At 40.5% G+C, this 22,283-nt stretch overlaps 1 protein-coding gene across 2 annotated transcripts; it reads left to right on the forward strand.

Annotated features, from left to right (window-relative positions):
• Positions 1–9,342: 9,342 nt before the first annotated feature.
• On the forward strand, positions 9,343–22,250 carry nmnat2 (nicotinamide nucleotide adenylyltransferase 2). 2 transcript variants are annotated; one of them, XR_007038698.1, is made up of 12 exons: positions 9,343–9,540; positions 12,285–12,373; positions 14,423–14,490; positions 14,725–14,803; positions 15,625–15,751; positions 16,552–16,632; positions 17,908–17,952; positions 18,136–18,212; positions 18,877–18,978; positions 19,458–19,525; positions 19,659–19,790; positions 19,884–22,250. XR_007038698.1 is itself a non-coding variant. In XM_047368267.1 (11 exons), exons 1-11 carry the CDS (start codon positions 9,456–9,458, stop codon positions 19,984–19,986), a joined length of 924 nt encoding a protein of 307 aa, XP_047224223.1. In that variant the 5' UTR covers positions 9,346–9,455; the 3' UTR covers positions 19,987–22,250. The 2 variants fall into 2 exon arrangements, 1 of the variants encoding a protein (XP_047224223.1); XM_047368267.1 differs by lacking the exon at positions 19,659–19,790 and having other exon boundaries at positions 9,346–9,540.
• Positions 22,251–22,283: the final 33 nt, after the last annotated feature.

Raw genomic sequence — 22,283 nt, forward strand, 5'->3', positions numbered from 1 at the left:
CGTTTTATAAAGACGTCTGATTTAATTTGTACAGAATGATGTAAATAGGTAGAACAAACAGAAAGTTATGTACGGATTCTGGTGTTTTAAAGAATAAAATAAAAAAAACGAGTAAACAAACAATACATTCAGGCAGAAGAGACATATTTAATTTTTTTATGTGACAACATACAGTTTTTGAACTATTTAAAGTAGGTACTGTACATATGTGAACAGTGGAAAGTACTTCCAGTGATGATATCTGCTGTTCATTGTATCTTCATCTGACCTCCATCTGACCTTTACCTGACCCAGCAGAAAATAACAAGAACAATGAAGATTATGTAGAAGTCTCACTTTAAGGGAATATCAAATCCTATCTGAAAATATTGATATTACATAAATATCACTTAGTGAAACACTTCCATAAAACATGACATAAAACTTTAAAAAAATTTGTTTTTAGCATTTTTGTCAATAACTGGCGATGTCGGGGGGGCGTAACTAGTGCCGACAGCAGCTCAAAAGGAACCTTGAAAAACCACGAACAACATTTCATTCCAGTTGTTTAGTAGAAATTGAAGAAGAAGCCTGGAAACGAAGAAATGCAGAAAGACTTCATGGGAGTAACTGGTGTTCAACCGTACCAATATGAACCTGAGCCGACAGTAGGATCTCTGGACTCACGTGAAAACTCTTCCGACTCAGATTCTGATGATTACCCGGCAAGACAATGTGCCCAATGACCGAGGTGAGAATGTGGAATGGTGAGAACCAATTACCTTCCAGATCATTGTACAAGATATGGATTTAGTGCATTAATCGGAATTTCTATTCTGGTTATTTGAAGACCAATGTTCACATAGATTACCATATGGTCCATGTTTAAAAATATGTTGGTATTGAGGTGCACCCTTTCCTTTCATAACCCCCCCTCCAACATATAATGTTTTGCAAATCCTGTTCAGCCTTTATGCAACTAAATCCAATACTAAGATAGAATATTTAATGTTCAAACTGATAAACTTTATTGTTTTTTTTCTCAAATATTCATTCATTTTGAATTTGATGCTTCAACACGTTCCAGCAAAGCTGGTCAGGATCATGTTTACCATTGAGTTACATCAGCTTTCCTTTAGCAACACTCAACAACTTCATCATTTCTGGCAACTTCAGTTGTTTATCAGTTGTGCATGTATGTAAGGATGGTGTGTGCGTGATTCTGTATATAATCATCTTTATTTGTCATTGCAAGTAGTACTATCCAGTAAAATGTGTTCTCTGCATTTAACCCATCATTTAGGGAGCGGTAGGCTGCTGATAACAGGTTTTCTTAGCTGGAATATTAAAGAACTTTGTTTAAAGGTTCTTGCAAGACCCACTTATGCACTCAAGTTTTAAGGAAGTGTTCCCTTTGATTACCAGCCCCATTTTAGATATGATTAATCTATTCTTAGTAAATGTATCAAAACCACAGGTTTTTAAGGTAGCTGTAATTAAACCATTACTTTAGAAACCTTCACTTGATCAAGATGATTTACTAAATTACAGACCTACAGGTCCTTCTCAAAATATTAGCATATTGTGATAAAGTTCATTATTGTCCATAATGTCATGATGAAAATTTAACATTCATATATTTTAGATTCATTGCACACTAACTGAAATATTTCAGGTCTTTTATTGTCTTAATACGGATGATTTTGGCATACAGCTCATGAAAACCCAAAATTCCTATCTCACAAAATTAACATATTTCATCCGACCAATAAAAGAAAAGTGTTTTTAATACAAAAAACGTCAACCTTCAAATAATCATGTACAGTTATGCACTCAATACTTGGTCGGGAATCCTTTGGCAGAAATGACTGCTTCAATGCCCATTTCCTGCACACGCCTGTGCACGGTGGCTCTGGATGTTTCTACTCCAGACTCAGTCCACTGCTTCCGCAGGTCCCCCAAGGTCTGGAATCGGCCCTTCTCCACAATCTTCCTCAGGGTCCGGTCACCTCTTCTCGTTGTGCAGCGTTTTCTGCCACACTTTTTCCTTCCCACAGACTTCCCACTGAGGTGCCTTGATACAGCACTCTGGGAACAGCCTATTCGTTCAGAAATGTCTTTCTGTGTCTTACCCTCTTGCTTGAGGGTGTCAATAGTGGCCTTCTGGACAGCAGTCAGGTCGGCAGTCTTACCCATGATTGGGGTTTTGAGTGATGAACCAGGCTGGGAGTTTTAAAGGCCTCAGGAATCTTTTGCAGGTGTTTAGAGTTAACTCATTGATTCAGATGATTAGGTTCATAGCTCGTTTAGAGACCCTTTTAATGATATGCTAATTTTGTGAGATAGGAATTTTGGGTTTTCATGAGCTGTATACCAAAATCATCCATATTAAGACAATAAAAGACCTGAAATATTTCAGTTAGTGTGGAATGAATCTAAAATATATGAATGTTACATTTTCATCATGACATTATGGAAAATAATTAACTTTATCACAATATGCTAATATTTTGAGAAGGACCTGTATATCCAATCTTGGACTTGTGTCTGTTCTGGTTCTGTTAGATCTCAGTGCTGCATTTGATCCAGTTGATCACAATATTCTCTTAAAAAGGATTGAATATGCTGTAAGGATCAGGGGAACATCGCTAGGCTGGTTTAAATCTTATTTCAATCTGAAAAGACTCACAGAGAGAGGAATGGCAATTAGAAAAGTTTTAATGATGAGAAATTACATGGTTATTTCTTTGGCACTCGGACCTGGGAGGAAGACCTGAATGCTGAGAATGACATGAGCTAAGATGAACATTTGTAAGGCTTAGATTTAAAGATGTCTTCCCCCTGATCCAACACTGGTGGTGGGTTGGCGGCCAGTGTCACTGGAAGGTGAAGGTGAGTCTTTCATTCTGAATTTTTGTCAAAACTCCATTTGTCTGACAGATTCCAGTTTGTTCATGTAAATGATAAATTATCTTTAAACTCCAGTTTTCAGAGAAACATGTAAATAAATAAATAAAAAATTCTAATAAAAAATGAAAGAACTTAAAAGGACAAGGAACTGAGAAACAGTCATGTAATTGTGTGAGGAAACAATAATTATTATAACTATTAACTTGAACTTAAATTCTGTCTGAATAGTTTTATCTTTTGTTGACCTTTTAAAACAAAACAATGAAGTTCAACGTCTCAAAGTTTGAGCTCCAAATAATGTGAGCAAATCTAACTGAATTTTTCTGAGAATTGACATTGCCAGGTCCTCCGGGGGAATCCCAAAGCATTCCCACTCCAGCCGAGAAACATAGTCCCTCCAGCATGTCCTGGGTCTTCCCCTGGGCCTCCTCCCGGTGGGATGTGCCCGGAACACCTCACCAGGGAGGCGTCCAGGAGGCATCCTAACCAGATGTCAGAGCTGCCTCCACTGTCTCCTCTCGACGTGGAGAAGCAGCGGCTCTACTCTGAGCCCCTCCCAGATGACCGAGCTTTTCAATCTATCTCTAACGGAGAGCCCAGACACCCTGCGGAGGAAACTCATTTCAGGCGCTTGAATCCGTGATCTCGTTCTTTCGGTGACGACCCAAAGCTCATGACCATAGATGAGGGTAGGAACGTAGATCGTCTGGTAAATCAAGAGCTTCACTTTTTGACTCAGCTCTCTCTTCACCATGACAGCACCTGCATCGCTCCTGACGCAGCACCAATCCATCTATCGATCTCCCGCATTTGTGAGCAAGACCCCAAGATACTTGAACTCCACTCCACTTGAGGCAGGACCTCCCCCTCGACCTGGAGAAGGCACTCTACCCTTTTCTGGGTCAAGACCATGGCCTTGGACTTGGAGGCACTGATTCTCCTCCCGGCCGCTTCATACTCGGCTGCGAACTGCTTCAGTGAGAGCTGTAGATCACGAGCTGATGAAGCCTAGAAATTCTGTCCATAAAAGTTATGAATTGAGGAGGTCTTCGAAGTGCTCCGCCCACCAACCCACAACGTCCCGAGTTGAGGTCAACAGCACACCCTCCCCACTGTAAACAGCGTTGGTGGTGTAACTCTTCCCCCCCGAGATGCCGGATGGAGGACCAGAATTGCCTCGAAGCCGTACAGAAGTCGTTTTCCATGGCATCTCCGAATTCCTCACACGTCCGAGTTTTTGCCTCAGCAACCACCCGAGCTGCATGCCGCTTGGATTGCCGGTACCCATCAGCTGCTTCTGGAGTCCCACAGGCCAAAAAGACCCGATGGGACTCCTTCTTCAGCCGGACAGTATCCCTCAACGCCGGTGTCTCAACAATTAAATGATCAAATCAAATCAAAACAAAACAAGAAAAAACAAGTTAACCTAAATCAAACTCAAAAAACTCCAAGACAAGGGGACTTAAAAAGGGGATGTCAAACTTCCCAAACACAAGCTGCTAGGTTGAACTATTAGAAACAACCAAGTCCAAAACCAAATGGGTCAGCAGTACAATATACTTCAAAGCTATCCAAACAATCTTCAAAAGTCTTTACAAAAATCAAAGTGGGGGGTCAGCTGCACAAAGCCTGAAGAATGAGTCCAGGAGCCTTTTATAGGGTGCAGGTGGGCCTCATCATCCACTGATTGGCTTGGTGAACTCCTGCTGGTCCAACGGAGTTGCCTCTCTGCAGCCACCAGGTGGCCAATCAGCTGAGTTGCTCCCACACCTGAATCTGCATAAAAATAGACTGCAAAGCCTCTAAAGGCCAGGGGCCGTAACAGGATTGTTAAAGCACTTTTATGCCTAAATGTTTTCACAGGAGAGCAACTTCTCACCTGTGTGGATTCGGTTGTGAATCACCAGACTGTGGCTCCTTATGAAGCTTTGTCCACAGACCTGGCAGGAAAACAGCTTTTCGCTGGAGTGTGGCTACTGATAAAAATAGATTATAAATAGATTAAATAGATTATTTCTGACTTCAGCAGGCAGACCTTGGATGATGCTTAGGCTGCTGGAGGACATAACGACCACTTTCACCCTCTTCGCTACATTCTCATACTACTCTCCAATTTTGTATTATTTGCTGTTATTTCAGCTTTTAACTTTGTTCTCTCTTTTCTCTTCCTAGAAGCTACACCTGGCCTGACTCTGTGTCTACCTGTGACACCTTTCTGGAGAGGGGAATCGTCCGAGCTTCTGCTGGCAACAACTTAATGCTCACCTTCTACAGATGATCCACATGGCCCTGTCTTTCAGTGTTTAACCCTTTCTCTCTCCTAGACATGGCTACTGACTGAGCTTCTACTGTGACTAACTCTATGTTCTCTCTTTCAGACTCTAACCTTGAAAACTGGCTCAGAGTTTATCTGTTCTTTCTTTCTAGGTGAAACGACTAAAGGAGCTACATCCATTAACATTTACTTTTCCTTCCCATAGAAAGTACTCCTGGATCAGTGCTTCTTTGTTCTCTTTGTGTCTCTGCTCTGTTCTCTCAAACCTCCAGTCGGTCGTGGCAGATGGCCGCTCACACTGAGCCTGGTTCTGGTTCTGCTGGAGGTTTCTTCCTGTTGAAAGGGAGTTTTTTCTCTCCACTGTCGCTACATGCATGCTCAGTATGAGGGATTGCTGCAAAGTCAACACCAGTGACTGTCCACTGTCTCTACATGCTCATCCAGGAGGAGTGAATGCTGCAAGTCACTGACTGGATGCAATCTGCTGGGTTTCCTTAGATAGAAAAACTTTTTATCCAATTTGAATAAATAACTGAATCTGACTGAACTGTTCAATAGTTACGATTAATAGGAATGTATGAACCTGACTGTTGTGAAGAACCTTGAGACAACATGTTGTGAATTGGTGCTATATAAATAAACTGAATTGAAAACTGAATTGAATTGAATAAAAAGTGAACAAAATTACAAACAATATCGTATAGAATTATTTCAATATTTACAGACTGTAAAATGGTTCAAAGAAAATATAGATAAATACATAAATAGAAAGTGTCTCCAACAGTCCAATAATCTGAGCTCTATATCCAGAGCAGGAAGATGTAAATGAGGTGAATCTGCTGTATTGTTCATGATGATGTCAGCAGCCTCAGCCTAAATGGTCATCTTCTCTGTGGAGAAGTTCTCTGGTGCTGCTATCTCCTCTCTAGCTTCTGAATGCAGCAGGAACCAGAGCTGCTCACATTCCAGGCTGGTGCTGAAAGCAGAGGAACGACGCATTGATCTACTGGGAATGTCAGTTGGTTCCCACCATGATCCCAGAACCAAATCTACCTTTAACACTCCTCTCTTCTCCTCCACCAGCAGGATCTGCTCCTCTGTTCACTTTGCTTTTCTCCACCTTTTTTCTTTGGTTTGTTTTAGTCATTTTACCAAAGTAAACTTCATTAAACAAGAAGGTAAAATAAAAATAGTTTTGTTGTAGTACTTCAACATTTGAGTATGTGAAGAGCTAATGGAAAGTCATTGGGGCAACTCTTTTGCTTTAACTTTAAGAAACTTTAAATATCAAGGTTTACAGCTGGCAAAGTATTGCCCTGTTGTGAGCAGCTAAAACCTGAAGACAAGTTGGGTTTATCTGATTCTCTATTTTCTTATTTCCACACAGCAACTTCAGGCCTTTGCAGTTTGCTTCTTGGATAATAAATGTTCATCTTCCTGCATTTTACTGTTTTCCCAAGTTTGGACTTGTTTTAAGGACATTTGCCTGCAGTACATGTTCAAAAAATGTGACATCTATGGTGAGGATGAATAAATAGAACATGTTATATTAAAATGTCAGAAATATGACCAAAAATAAAAATTTATGAGGAGAGAATTTAAAAGGATTAAAGAAACGTTTGGTAAAATGGACACATTACAAAGGAACTGTGGGAGCAAACATACATATTATTATTATAGGGTTTAATAAAACTAAATTACTTTAGAATTTGATTATACCATACATATAGACATAAAATTTAGATATTAATCCATGATGAACCACGCTCCATTCATTAGGTGTGAATGGGTGAGTTCATGGTTGTTTGTCCTGTGTGTCTCTGCTGCCCTGCGATGGACTGGTGACCTTTTCAGGGTGAACCCCTCCTCTCGCCCGCAGACTGCCGGAGGTGGACATCAGCTCCCCGGGACAGAAGAAGCGGGTATAGAAAATGAATGGATGGATATTTAATGAAAATAAAATAGTTTTAGAGCATTGTTGTTAAGACATATTTTGTTTTTTGCTGTGAGTTTCAATTAATTATATAAAGTCTTCTGCATTGTGTGGACATTAACAAAAGAAGAAATTAATGGAGTCTAACATTTTCAATATCTTTCAAATATTTTGTTTGCATTTTAAGTGTATTGAAATTATATTAGGTTTTGAATATTTTACTTTCAAGTAGAATCAACAATGTGTTACTTTTGTTGGTTACTTCAAAATTTTACTCTTGAAAGGTTCAGCTCTGACTATTTAAATAACTACACTTGAACAAATTAATTTACGCTCAATAACTTAAACCTTTTAAGGCAAATTTATCCAATAACTTGACTCAAATTGTTTGAGTACAATCAACTTATCCAGGTTTACAGTGTACTGCTTCAGCAGACCAGGACATTTTGGCCCATTTCAGGCTCCCAACTTTATGAAAACAGTTTGGTGACGGTCCCTCATTGATCCAAGGTCCCAGAATAAATAAATAATAAAGCTTTCAGAATTTTAATGGTAAATCTTACCTTTAACCTCAGTTTTCTCTGTGAACACAGGCTGAGACTCACTGAAAACTGTTTAACAGGCGCTGAGCTCAGGAAATTAAATTCAACATGTTATTATGGATTCCTGATCAGAGTCACATCCTCCATACCTGTTGGTTTACAGATTACTTCCTGCTTCCAGTTAGCGTCCTTCTCTCCGCTCTGATTGGTTTTTGTTTGAATTATTTTACCATCAGACTGTGAGATTATCTCTGCCTCAGAGAACATTTAATCCAACCGAACCAGAACAGTTTAGCTGCTAATGCTAACAACAAGAGTTTCTGTCTGTTTGGTCCACAGGAGTCTAACTCTGCTTTAACATGAATTATTATTCATTTCTGATCGGTTTGTTTATGTCATGCAAAGCTGGAAAAAGTATTTCCCCTCTAACAAATTTCTGCTTTTTTGTGGCACTGAAATGTTTCAGATCATCGAAGTAAAAATGAAATGCAGTTTTAAATGACAGGAAGAAACAAAGCTGCTCTCATTTGTTAAATACTGAATGAACCTAAATGAACCATGTTTTTTGCTTCAGTTTCATTCACACAAACATCCACATCACATCACATCAAATATCTCAAAAGCAACACATCAGGCCCTGATCCAAAGAAGCTCTAGAACAGATGAGAAACAAAGTCACTGACATCTTCTGGTCTGGAAAGGATTACAGGTCCAGAGAACCTTCATCCACACACGGAGAAGCTGTGCAGGCCTCCTGCCTCAGTTAAGGTCAGAGGTCATGATTTAACAATAAAAAAGGAAGACTAGGCAACAATGTCTGCCATGGTAGAGTTCTAAGACCAGAACCACTGCTGACCCAAAAGAACACAAAAAGTCTCACCTTTACCAAAACCATCTTGATGATCCTCAAGAATTCTGGGAAAATATTCAGTGGACTGACGAATGTCCGGTTACATCTGGTGTAAAACCTTAAAACCATTGCAGAAAAATAACATCATACTGGTATGATGGTCTCTGGTTGCTCTGCTGCTTCAGAACCTGAACTACTTGCTGTCACTGATGGAACCATGAATTCTGCTTTCTACCAGTCCAGAGAGTCCACCTCAGAAAGGCTTCTAAAAAACTAAATGACCGTTTTGTAGTGGCCTAGTCAAAGTCTCCATTCAGACCAGACTATTGAGATGCCCTGGCATGACATTAAACAGACCCTCCAATGTGTCTGAATTAAAACAAATTTAATAAAGCAGAGTGGGTCAAAATTCCTCCACTGGGTTTTCCAAGTTTACTCTGAAGAAATTAGCTTCCAAAAAGCTTCAAATAAAGACCACTTCATCAGGAAAGTCTGGATTACAGAATGGAAAATATATAGAAACTAGAACTATCTTCTCAACTCCAGCAGGAAACTCATAATGACACATTTCCTGTCATATTTCTGACCGCAGCTGATTGATCCAATCAGGCGATCAGCTTGATGACAAAGGATCCCTCTGATCTACCTCATTTCACCAGACTCTGGAGATGTTTCCATCAGGGTTTCAGTGATGATGATGGAGCCTGATTCAGACTCATTGTGCGGGATTTAAAGGGACAGACACAGGGAGCGCATCAGAGGCAGCTTCAGCATCCTGCCTCCCTGTGATGGAGTCTGATTTAAAGGGACAGACACACACAGCAGCTCTCAGCCTCCTGCAGCTCTGTCTCTGTCGCTTTAAAGCTCTGACGCTGCTTCCTTCAGTACCCTGCCGCAGACTCGCCATCGGCCTCGCCTATCTCTGACAAACAGAACCTGACGGGACCGGGATCGGACCGGAGCAACATGACGGAAACCAGTAAGACGCACGTCATCCTGCTGTCCTGCGGCAGCTTCAACCCCATCACCAAGGGACACATCCATATGTTCGGTGAGTGTCTGTGGGAGTATGGGTGGGGAAGGGGGGCAGTCCTCTGTGGGATCTAGAAGGATGCTGGACCCGGTTTCTGGTGCCAATCATACCGATCGGAACCTGGTTCAGTCATTGAAATAAAGAGGAATCTGATCTGGGTTCGGCTTGGTGCCCCAGGCTGGTGCTGTCCAGCTCGGTGGTGCTGAAATGGGCGACGCAGGTAACACAGAACCAGCTGCTGATACATTCAGCAGAACCGGTTCTGAGAGGGGAACACGGGACGGATCCGTGTGGCGCAGCCAGAAAGAAATCCTGAGGATCCTGCGGGAATTTCCTGAAACGTGTTACACAACGAACCGATACCGAGCAGGAAGTTCGGATAACTCCCTCAGGATAAACGCTTAGAAAAAACCTCAAAATAAAGGAACGGGCGGAGTTTTTCTACGGTACAAACAGGCCCGAACCAGAACCAGAACCAGAACACAGATGCAGGTCAATCATTCAGCATAAACAACAGATTTTTAGTGTTTGGTTCTAAATGCAGGAGTTCGTTTCTTTGGACCTCCAAAGTATCATCCTAACTCACCTTCTGGGACAAATGAAATGATTGTATTCATTTATTTATGAAGTTTAACTGATTTCTTGGCGGTTTTTCGGTGGCTGGTAGAGCTGGAAATATTGATCCGAACAGTTTGAGGGATGAAGAATAATTCATTTATACTAATTAATATTATTTATGTTAAGGTTTTCTTTTTAAATTCCAAGTAAACTGCAATACGATATTATAAACTGTGTTTCAGATATTCATGTGTAAAGTTAAGCAGAGGTCAACTGACTGAAAGGAATCCATGTCATTTTATTTTAATTAACTTTTTATTTTATGAAAGCTTTAGGTTCTGTTAGCTCACATAGGAACCGCAGTTAAACATCAGAGGAGGAAATACAGAACCTGAATTATTAGGTCAATGATCAGTTGATGAATGTCATTTTTAAACATATCTTCCACCTTCAAGCCGTCAGAATTTGCGTGCTTGTTGGATTTCAGCAGATCAGGTGACGTGTAATCAGGGGGGCGTGGCCTAAGGAAAGCCACACCTTTCTTCAACATGAGCGTCATTATCAGGCAAGTTCTGTTCCTCAGGGAAAATGGGCCCAAACAGAGATTTAAAAGTCTTTCAGAAGGATGCAGCGCTGCTGAACTTCAGGGCCAGGTTCTGATAGAAGAAACAAATGATCACGATTCAGAACTGCAACCCACATGGAGAACCCAGAGGTACCAGGTTTTCAGGGCCCAGAGACATGGCCAAGGTAGGGAAGGCTAGAACCTGACCGCCACTGAAGAAGACCCATGAACTGCAACATGAGGACCGGACCAAGAAATAGACTTGATGGAACAGATGGATGGACCTGTGGCTGGATCAGTAACTGGTACAGAGCTCCACTTGGACTCAGACATCAGCAGGGTGGGGGTGGAGGTACTGGTATTGGCTGATATATAAAGATGAGTTGGACCACTGTGGGTGAAGTTGGACTTAAGATCCGCTTCCAGACCTACTTCCAGGTTCTAGAAGATGCCTTGTTTAAGCAGTGGTGCAGATACAAGTCAGCATGATTTCAAAGTCCTTAAAGATGACAGAATAGGAACCTGACCCAAACCCTGCTGAGAACTTGTGGGTTCTTCTAAAACAGGACGGTTTTTGGTAAGCAGAACATGGGAGGCTCAACTTCAACAGATGGAAGGTGAGATGCATTTAGTCGGGTAATAATTCTTCACACATAGATGTTCTCCTCAGAAAGCCAAAGCTTCCTTTTACGTTCTTGAAGATTCAGGTTGGAGGTTTGTCACCAGTTTGGGCTGACTGAGATCAACTAGCCTGATGATTGGACCCTGGATCTGGGGAGAAACTGGAGGTTCTAATGCAGCTAAAGGTGGTCAAACTGGGAATGAGAAACAGATGGGATGAAGCAGGAAACTGGAAAACTGGGACTTTTTCATTGATGGACGTTTAAAAGGATTTAAATGAACACATGAATGAGTCAGAATTACACAGAAACAACAGCGAAGGTTTGATTTACAGTCAGTTGGATCAGATCCAGAACTTTCACACGATGATCAACCTGAGGAGACCTGATGTTACAGGTTCGCCATAAATCCTCTCACAGAGTTCCTTCTTTTCTTGTTTGTTCAATAAAAACTGGAGTTTTGCTAATGAAAATGTATCAGAGCAGGCATGTTTGGAAGGCTGTTATTAACAAACCAAACTAAACCATTTCATTGGGTTTCTCTACATTCATTGAGTTTGTCTGAAAGTCCTGCTGGTGCCACAGAGATGGAGAAGTTCTCTTTTATTTTGGTCGGTTTAGAACAGAATCACAGCCAGACATCATCAGCAGGAAGGAGATAAAACCATAAAAATCTGAAAAATCACCCTGAAAATATTAAAACAGGCCAGTTATGATGGTGATTAGTCCAGTGTTTATACAGGAACAAATAAAAACCTTTAGCAGATATTTAACCTGATGGTTTAAAATGTGGCTTTCAGCTCCACATGGAGCTGATCTTCATGTCTCATCTTATCAGATGCTCTTCCATGGATTGGGTTTTAATTCTGCTTTCATTTAGATTAATCAGACAGTAAATGCATCTGTGTTGTTATGGAGACTTTTTCTAAGTTGAAATGATTTAAATTTAAATGACAATCCAGATTCAGTTGAGCTGTTTGTGTAGCAATAAATGTGTTTCCTCTTTGTGTTTCCTTCAGAAAAAGCCAGAGAATATCTGCACCAAACAGGACGTTTCATTGTGATCGGAGGGATCATCTCACCGGTCCACGACTCCTACGGGAAACAGGTGAGTAAAACCAGAGCACCTTCTCAGAGTGTAAGCCAGTCTGTGTTGATGCAAGTCTCAGAGTGACCAGATGGTAGCAGTGTTGCCTCCCTCTTCTAATGGAACAACTAGTCTCTGGTTGCTGTTCTGGTAGCATAATGGACCTGCAGCTGAAATCCTTTCAGAGAACCAGGTCCTTTAAACCAGATCAATGAACTCATGTCAATGATGATGAACAGAGATTATTTTTATTTGTTGGTTTAATTGTAGGCTGAAAATCAGATCAAAAAACAGTAACTGTTATTTCAGTCAGAAGTCCTCTGAGAAGCATTATGTTCCTGAGGTGAATCTCAAGGATGTGTATCAGGGACCTCATCTGTTTAACTCACAAACCTGCGTTGATGAAGCTAAAATGTGTCAAGATTCAACTGTAGAAATAAGATTTTCATGCTGTAAGTCAGACTCATGCTGCATTTCTCTTGGACAAGTCTCCAGACTGTGAAGCCTGAAACTCCCAGAAACTCTTGACCTTCAGCTCTGTTGGTTTCTTCTAAAGAAAAGAGCAGCAGCTCCTAGAAGCCTGGATAAAATGTTTTAATGAAAACAACTTTTTTTGTTGAAGAGTTTTAGGTAAAACTCCAATCAGCATCATCAACAACCACAAACATGCAGCCAGTAAAACGTCGGTTGATCCAGAAAGTACTTTGTATCATATTTCAACAGAAAAGATGGATTTTCAGGCCAGTTTAGGAACAGTTCAGAGAACCATATTTTCCTCCTGGCTCAGAGAAGATCTGTGTTTCTCTCCTTGATGAAGCCACTAGAGGAGCTGCTGCTGCCATTAACTCTTTACTTTCCCATTAACATAGAAAGTACTCCTGGTTCAGTGTTTCTTCCACTCACACTGAGCCTGGTTCTGGTTCTGCTGGAGGTTTCTCCCTGTTAAAGGAGAGACGCTACATGCATGGTCAGTATGAGGGATTGCTGCAGAGTCAATGACTCGCTGAAATCAGCTGGAATCATAAACTGCATTGTTTTATAACTAGGATCAATGGATGACCTTTGAACCTGTCAGAATAATCTTCCTGAAGTTATTTGATATATTTCTGTGTATAAGCAGGATGTTTTTTGTGAAGTGCCAGACGCTACGTGATATTTGTTTGCATTAACTGGTGATCTAAAACCCGAGTCTCGTGTTTCCTGTTCGGGTCGTGATTTCTTCAGTTATTAAACTGATGACCTTTGCAGATCATCTCCAAGAACCTGAAGGACTCTGATGTTGCATCTCAGAGAGTTGTGCAGTGTTTGATGTTCTGTGAAGAAGAATTAGTTGAGGACATTGTTGTAAGGTGATAATGCTTGTCAGAACCACAACATGGATCAGTTCACTCTGACTCATCCTTTGTTCTGTCGTCGGATCAGAAACGTTTCAGTTGTTTCTGTTGATGTTGCAGCCTGAACAGAATCTGCGGTTCTGTTCTCCCTGCTGGGAGATCAGCTCGTGTTGTTTTTTCCTCCATTAGCAGCCTCAGATACCATCGTTGTGTTTGCAGCTGCAGCTCTGCAGGAATTAATGAAGGTCTTGTCCTACTTTCACTCCACAGAAACACACAACATGAATTATAGATGCTGCAGAAATCCAGTTTCTGCTACATCTTTTCTTCTCTTTTAATATCATGAGATTCTTCTGACATGCTTTCATCTTTAATTATTGATTCACATCAGTTTTCACCTTATTAAAGCCGGGTTTGGTTAGTTCTGGTTCTGAAGGTGAACCAGCAGAACGATGTTCTGCTCTTACGGAGTCTGGTCTTGATTCTAGTCCTGGTTTTCCAGATGAATCCGGATCATTCAGAGGTAAAAACCATCCCAGAAGGACTCCTGAGATCCTGGCGGTTCTGAGCAGGTTACCTTCAGTTTGGAGTAAACTAACCTTCTGAAATGGTCCTGCAGAGTTTCCTGTGTTGTTTCAGGGTTTTATTCAGCGTAAAAACACTAAAAGTCCTCAGATCTCCTGCTTTACCGCGTTCCTGCTGTAGATGTGATGATTGAGATGTTTACTCTCTGCAGGGCCTGGTGTCGAGCCAACATCGCCTCACCATGTGTCAGCTGGCCGTCCAGTCTTCTGATTGGATCAGGTGAGGCACCAATCATCCAGCAGAATCTTTGCATTTTAAATGTATTCATATTAAAACAGGTTCATTCTCTCTTTGTTTTTAACTTTGCAGCTTTTAACTGTTTCAGATGTTTAACACATCATAGCTTTCAATGGGAAATATTTGACTTTAATTAAAAAGGAAGCAGAATAAATGAATTCCTTTAAATGAGCAGAATGAGAGCAGGATTTCACTGTGAGGCTGATGTATCTGCAGGGTGGACCCCTGGGAGTGTTACCAGGACACCTGGCAGACCACCTGCAGCGTGTTGGAGCATCACCGTGACCTCATGAAGGTCAGTCACCCCGAGTCCAGGAGCTGGTTTTAAGGAGGAAACAGTTTTAAAGATGTCTTCTGGTCTGTTCCTGAGGACTGATTAATAATCTACATAAAAACTTGTTGCCCTGCTGATTTAAACCAGCTGATAAATTTATGTTAGTTTTGCTCCAGAGTTAATTTATTGAAGACTGAAGGAGGTTTCATTCTTCCGCTTCTGATGCTGAAACTGATGACTGACCGATTAGACCTGATGGACCTGGGGATGAGGGGCCACAGGCGTCTGGGGGGCCAGAAATTCACCCAAAAATACACCAAAAAAAAAAACATCAACTCACAACAAAGGAATTCAACTGAACTACAAGAAGCAAGAATAAAACTAAAGGTTGGATCACAAAGAAGCATTAAAATGACAAAACTGAAGTAAATAACCAAAAGGAAAAACAGTCAATGCTAAACTATATCAGATTACTGCAAAAAGACATAAAACACAGACCCTTAAAAAACACAGAAAGAGCCACATAATCTAAAGAAAACTAATAAAAACCACTGGAAGATAAAAGAAAAAAAAAACATTTAACCTTAAAAACAGCTCAAACCTGAACCTGAACCTACAAAAAATGCAGAAGAGATTCTAAACAAATATTTAATGAGACAAAATCCAAAAAACTCCAGAACAGAACCACAACTGAGATGATGAGCAAACAGCAAAGGAGGATAAAGTTAGAGGCAGACAAATCCTAAAAAATACAAAACAATCATCTGATCCCTGACCCAGACTGGTCTCAGGAAAATGAATGTGGTCTAGTTCAAACCTCTAAAACCATGTCTGTTCCTCAGAGAGTCACCGGCTGCATCCTGTCCAACGTCAACACGCCCTCCACCACTCCAGTCATTGGTCAGCCACAGAACCAGACTCCACCCATCTACCAGGACCATAACAACATGAACCACAAGCCCACAACCAGTAAGTCCAACTGGTCCCATTGTTCAGCCCGGTTATTTGCTTCATTTTACAGGAAGGACCCAAAGCTGCAGGAGGACATTACAGCTTTATACCAGGATAAGGACGTAGCCTAGCATAGCATAGCATAAAATAGAATAGAAAAGCATGGAATAGAATAGAATATTTATAGAATAGAATAGAATAGAATATTTATAGAATATTTATAGAATATTTATAGAATATTTATAGAATATTTATAGAATAGAATAGAATAGAATATTTATAGAATATTTATAGAATATTTATAGAATATTTATAGAATATTTATAGAATAGAATAGAATATTTATAGAATATTTATAGAATATTTATAGAATATTTATAGAATAGAATAGAATAGAATATTTATAGAATATTTATAGAATATTTATAGAATATTTATAGAATATTTATAGAATAGAATAGAATATTTATAGAATATTTATAGAATATTTATAGAATATTTATAGAATAGAATAGAATATTTATAGAATATTTATAGAATAGAATAGAATATTTATAGAATATTTATAGAATAGAATAGAATATTTATAGAATAGAATAGCATAACATAGCATATGAAATGTCAGATTATAGGTAATAGGTTATTATCTGGTAATAGGCAGATAAACTGTTAGAAAATAAACGTCATCATTATTACTGCAGGTTCCCTTTCTACCATTATAAATACATCATTATTATAGCTAATTATGCAACAGTTGAATTTCTGATGTGAGCTTTAATCTGGCATCTCTTTCATCATGTCCTTCTGTTTCTGTTCAGTCAAACTTTGGGGGAAGATCAGCGAAAGTTTGGGTAAAATCTGCTGCGTTCGGCCCAACATGGAGCGCTTCACGTTTGTTGGTGAGAAAACCCGATTTTATTCAATGTTTTTATGCATCAGAGAAACAGAAAATAAGAGCTGAAATGATCTGGACGACTGATTCAACATGAAGCATGAATTACACCTTCCTACCTTCAACAACTGAGAAGATATTGTTTTATTTTTCTGGTTATTTACTGAAAGAATAAACATGAAAAATCTACTATTTATTTTTTTATTTTAAATGCATTTGATATAAAACACTGCTTCGTCTATAGGACCAAGGATTCAAAGTCAGGCTTTTAAAAGTGAACCATTAAACTATTAATGTAAGAAAAATATATTTAAAACTACCAATAAAATAAGTCCGTCCTGGAGAACGGTCGGTCTAAAGCAGAACCTTGGTTTCTGTTAGGTTCTAGGCCTGATTGACTCTTTGCATGGAGGGGATCCGTTTGATGCGCTAATTCAAAGCTTTATGCAATATTTTTAATTTAAAAAAGGAGATGAAGATGGGAAAATGAAAGGTTCTGATCTGACAGACCCAGAGAACTCCACCCACAGTCACATCAGAATCCACTCAGGACAAAAAGGGACAATACACCCAGACATCCGTCTCTTTGACTTGGAGACAGGTGGACACAGAGGACAGCTATGTGTCTATCAATCCCTGCAGGTCCGTTTCAGACAGGAGGTCCTGTTTGAAACGGACCGGAGGTCTTTTTTTTCATCTGGATGTTTGGAGATTCCTCACTTTGGGTTTCAAACCAGGTTGTTAATCCAAAGATGGCCGACTAGAAGCAAAGGACTCATTAAAGATTGGTGGACAGAACAAGTGCACTCAGGTCCAACTTTTCTCTGAGTTCTGTTCAGAGGACCACTCATGCACTCCTCAGCCAATGAGAAAAATGGAGGCGAAGGAAAACCAATCACCAGAGTTCTTCCTCTCTGAGGTCAGAGGTTTCCAGATATGAGATTTTTACACAAAACATTTGATCTGAACTTAGTTGTTGTACTCAGTTCAGGTTATTTTAACAAACACAAACCTTCACAGGATAAACTCTGACTTCATCATCAGTCAGGATTAAACCTCATGGTCTCATGGAAATAACGTGGTTTGTCCTCTAGAAGAGAGTCCAGGGTAGCTGCACGTCTAGAGAAACACTCATCGTTATGAGAGACTGGCTCCCTGTCTGGAGAGAGACGCTTTCATTTGGTCCAAGTGATAAAATATAGCAGAACATTAGAAGTGAGCAGCAGAGCAGAGAGTTTTTAGAGTTAAAGGTCAGAATGAAAAACCGATTTGTCTGTTTCAGATGAAAACGCCAACCTGGGGACCGCGGTGAGGTACGAGGAGATCGGTAAGTTTAGATCAGGAGGTTTTGACCTCTGGTTTTCCTTCCTGCTGTGTCTGAACTCCTTCCTGTCTTGTTTGGATCCAGTGAACATGATGTTTATGGAGGAAACATGATGTTCACCTGGTAAACGTCATGTTTACTGAGGATGTGTCTGTCTCTTTCCTCCTGCCTGTCCGTCCTCTGTAGAGTTACGCATCTTGCTCCTGTGTGGCAGTGATCTCCTGGAGTCCTTCTGCATCCCTGGCCTGTGGAAGGACAGTGATGTAAGCACCATGTAGCCCCGCCCACATGCATATAGCCCCTCCCTCAATTAGCTGTCCTAATATAACATGATCATCAGTTAGAGCAATAAACACAGAAACTCACAGTTTTTCCACACATTAAAGGAGGTTAAAACATGAATTAATCAGGAAGTTATGAGCCACCTACTGCCGATGCTTCCATCAATGTTTTTATGCACAGTTTTCCAGTTTTGCATAAAAACGTGGCATGGAAACTCTTGAATGAGCCTTTAAATGTCAGATGAACCCATCAGATGTTTGTGGATCTGACATGAACTTGACACGGATGCAAAACATCCAGCATGTTCTTTGTTTCTCTAAATATCTGCATCTGGTCACATTGTTGGAACTAGCACCCCCTGCTGTTTGAATTGGTTAATTACATTAATCCACGCATATCTTATAATATTTTAACTTGACGATTTCATCTGTTGGTGTTGATTATTTGGTGATAAAACCAGGATTAGCTGGTCTTCTGGTTTCATGAGAAACTGAACCTGAATCATTTCACTAACTGTTAAAACTGAAGATAAATTTATGAGTCTAACAAGTTATGCACTGTGGAGCCTGACTGGACCTTTTGGACCTGAAGCTTCTCGGTTCTGTCACAGGGTTTAGTTCCTGAAGGTTGTCTCTTTGCTTTCAGATGGAGGTCATTGTGGGCGATTTTGGGATTGTGGTCGTTCCTCGTGATGGTGTGGACACAGAGAGGATCATGAGTCATTCCTCCATCCTTCGCAAATACAAGGTGGGAGACCTGAATCTGGGTTTCTGCAGTACGGTGCAGTAAGAGGGACAAAATACAGACTAGTGAGAAACTACTGGAGGTTAAAGCCCTGCTGAGACCAGCCAGTGATTAAAGAATAAACTAGTTCTGGTTACTGGTGACCAGCCTTTCATTAACACACAACCTGAACCATAAATGCTTTCTGTAAAATCAGCCTCAAAGCTTCGTTTCTTCATCACCAACAAGATTAAATCCCAAAAAATAGATTAAAAACCAAATAAAGGTGAATAAAAACTGATATTTGGTTGATGTTTGAACTTTTCTCATGTTTGCCTCCCTCATGTTCTCCTGCTGGTCCGTCTGTCGGCGCTGCTTTATGAGTCGGATCAGTTTCTGAACACTTTGTCCATTTCTCTAAAGTTTGTCCTTTTTCTGCTTCGTCATAAAAACGTGAGAACATCCTGTAGGCATCATGTGATCTTTGAGCTGCTCTGTTTCAGGACAACATCATCGTGGTGAAGGACCTGACCAACCACCCGATGTCCATCGTCAGCTCCACCAAGAGCAGGTGAGATGTTCTAACAGGACCGACGGCCATATTCCTCAAAAAAGAGTCAAAACCTGGATCTTCTGTGAAACATATTCAGGTTTCCAGTGAAGGTCCGTCTCTAAGATGTTAACAAAGTAATTCATTTAAAAAGATGGGGTTAGCGCCGGTTGTGTTGGAGGACAAGCGTGCGACCCACATTCAGGTCCTTCAGAGAAGCTCAGAGCGGAGATTTAAAGGCCAGGAAAGAATTGGAGCTTTAATGGACCAGAACAAATTCATGCAGGTTTCTAGACAGAACCTATTTAAACATGTAAAATGTTTTTTGATTATATAAGCAGACATCAGCTAACAGTTAATAAATGTTTATTAACTCCAGACTGGCCCTGCAGCACGGAGACGGACACGTCGTGGACTACCTGAGTCAACCCGTCATCGACTACATCCTGCAGAGCCAGCTGTACATCAACGCCTCGGGATAGGGTCGCTGACCCACCTGCATGAGAACCGGGACTAATATGGAGGGTGGGGGGTTAAACAGCTACCATCTATATGAACACCCCACCAGCCCCCCTGCAGAAAAACCAAACCTGTCTGTCTTCTGTGTCAACATATTCTCTTCTTTGAGCTTTCTAACAGGAGCTTCGGTGTCCCTCCTTCTGTGTCATGTGACTTTATCTTCAGAGGGGATTGGTGGGGCGGGGGGGTCAGGGTCTTTGAGTTTAAAGGTTAGAGGTGCATGACAGGGTTGGACATGCTCTGTGTTCATGGACTCCCCGTCTATATCAGGGTGAGGACTTCAGGGTCTTCATGCAACACTTCAGTTGGTTGATGAAGAGCTGAAGGATTTCTGGGAGGCTAAAAATCACTTTTCTGATTGACTGAGTTTAATCTGAAATCTGCTGCAGACCAACAAACTTTAGATTTAAATCATGTTGCTAACATTTGTATCTAATGTTGGAGAATCCATCAGTTTTTCTGCATTTCATTCTGGTCCGATCCCAGATCATCTTCTCAGCCTTCAGTTGTTGCTGAAAATGTCAATCCCAGACACAAGGAAAATCTGACAGTAAAGATGTTGTCCAAGAACCTTTTAATTGTAGTGATCCTCAGGTGTGATGTAAACACAGCTACATGAAACAACGGGGGACATAAAGCATAAAGAACCGCTGAAACCACTGTGATGAAGCCATAACTAGAGCCCATTCAGAAAATAGCTCATTAAGATTTCCTCATGTAAAAAATACCAAGACATGCAGCAGTAAAACCGGATCAGAAACACCAGAACCGGATAGTTCCTCTGAACCCTCTAACCAGCTGAAACCCGAGACTACGGCTGATTCTGCTCAGATTCTCCTCTTTTAAAACAACACCTGCTGTGTGGCTCATTAATTAAGATCTAAATCCGTAGATGTGTAAATGAACTCTGTAGTTCTGCAGCATGGCCGCCATATTGGATCTTGATGACAAACCTCAAGGGAAAATTGAAACTTTGGGGGAGAAAAAATGTTTTTTAGTTCCAAAGTCTGAACCAGTTCACACATGATAAACTCTGACCTGCTTTAGGACAATCATGTAGGACCATCCAACCTTCTTTTATGAAGCATTTTTCCTGCTCATCGCTGCTGGCCGCCATGATGTCATGTGATGTTTGCCAACATGTGGACAGAGTGTCATCTGGACACTTCACTACAAACCAAAGGGTGCAGCAGAACATTTAGTGAATTTAATGATTCCAACCTTAACCCCAAACATTTATAACAGCAGCAACATGTTCTTCTTCTTCTTCACCTGAGCCTTTTGACCCAAAGGTTATTTTAGCCCATTAACAGTAAATGAATCTACAACAGTGTTTCTGAAAGGACGTAACTTCACAGCATAAAGAGCTGTTCCCACCTCTGCTAGCTTATACATAAAGAAGGTTCCTGTTTAGAACATGAAGGTGTTCTTGAGGGACACCTGGAGGTTTCTTCAAAACTTTCAACCACAGATCTGTGAACATGTTGACCTGCAGGGTAACTGCTGCGATGCTTCACGCTGCGGGGAGACTTTACAACAACAAGCATTGGAGGAGATGTTGATGAAGATGGTGATGATGATGATGGGTGTTATGATAATGTGATGATGATGATGATGATGATGAAGAAGCACCTGTTGTAAAGCATTCAGGAGAGTTTTTTCTCAGTTTGCTCCTGTTTTTAATCTGCATGCTTTCTTCTTCTGACTGCTTGGTTCTGGCATGAACGTTTATCACTCGTTAGATTATTATGGTCTGTTGTGAACGTGTTTGGGAAATAAAAATAATTTTACTATATAAATATAGATCGAAATAAACCGTAGCTTCAGTGGAGATCATCTTCAACGTCAGCTCATTGTTGATTCACTCTGTAAGTGTACCAACCTGAGTGTGTGTGTGTGTGTGTGTGTGTGTGTGTGTGTGTGTGTGTGTGTGTGTGTGTGTGTTTGATCCAAGGATATCAGGTTCATGTTGGTCACCCTCTGTTAGAACATGTATTTCTCAGCCGGTTCCTGTTATAAACTCAGTGTGAGAGAATCTAGCAGCATGAATGAGTCTTTGCAGATCAGGATGTACATTTATATAAAGTGTTTCAGGACGTTTGGTCAAATAAATCTGAGGAGGCACTAAAACATTTTCTTTTAAGCTTTATGAATTCAGTCATTATTCAATTATGGTTACATTTACACCCTCTGCTGGCGAAATAAAGTATTTCTTCTAAGAAATCCACCTAATGTGTATTTATTTTATTTATTTATCTGG

The sequence above is a fragment of the Girardinichthys multiradiatus genome, chromosome 6, assembly GCF_021462225.1.
Source record: "Girardinichthys multiradiatus isolate DD_20200921_A chromosome 6, DD_fGirMul_XY1, whole genome shotgun sequence".
Taxonomy (NCBI): Eukaryota; Metazoa; Chordata; class Actinopteri; order Cyprinodontiformes; family Goodeidae; genus Girardinichthys; species Girardinichthys multiradiatus.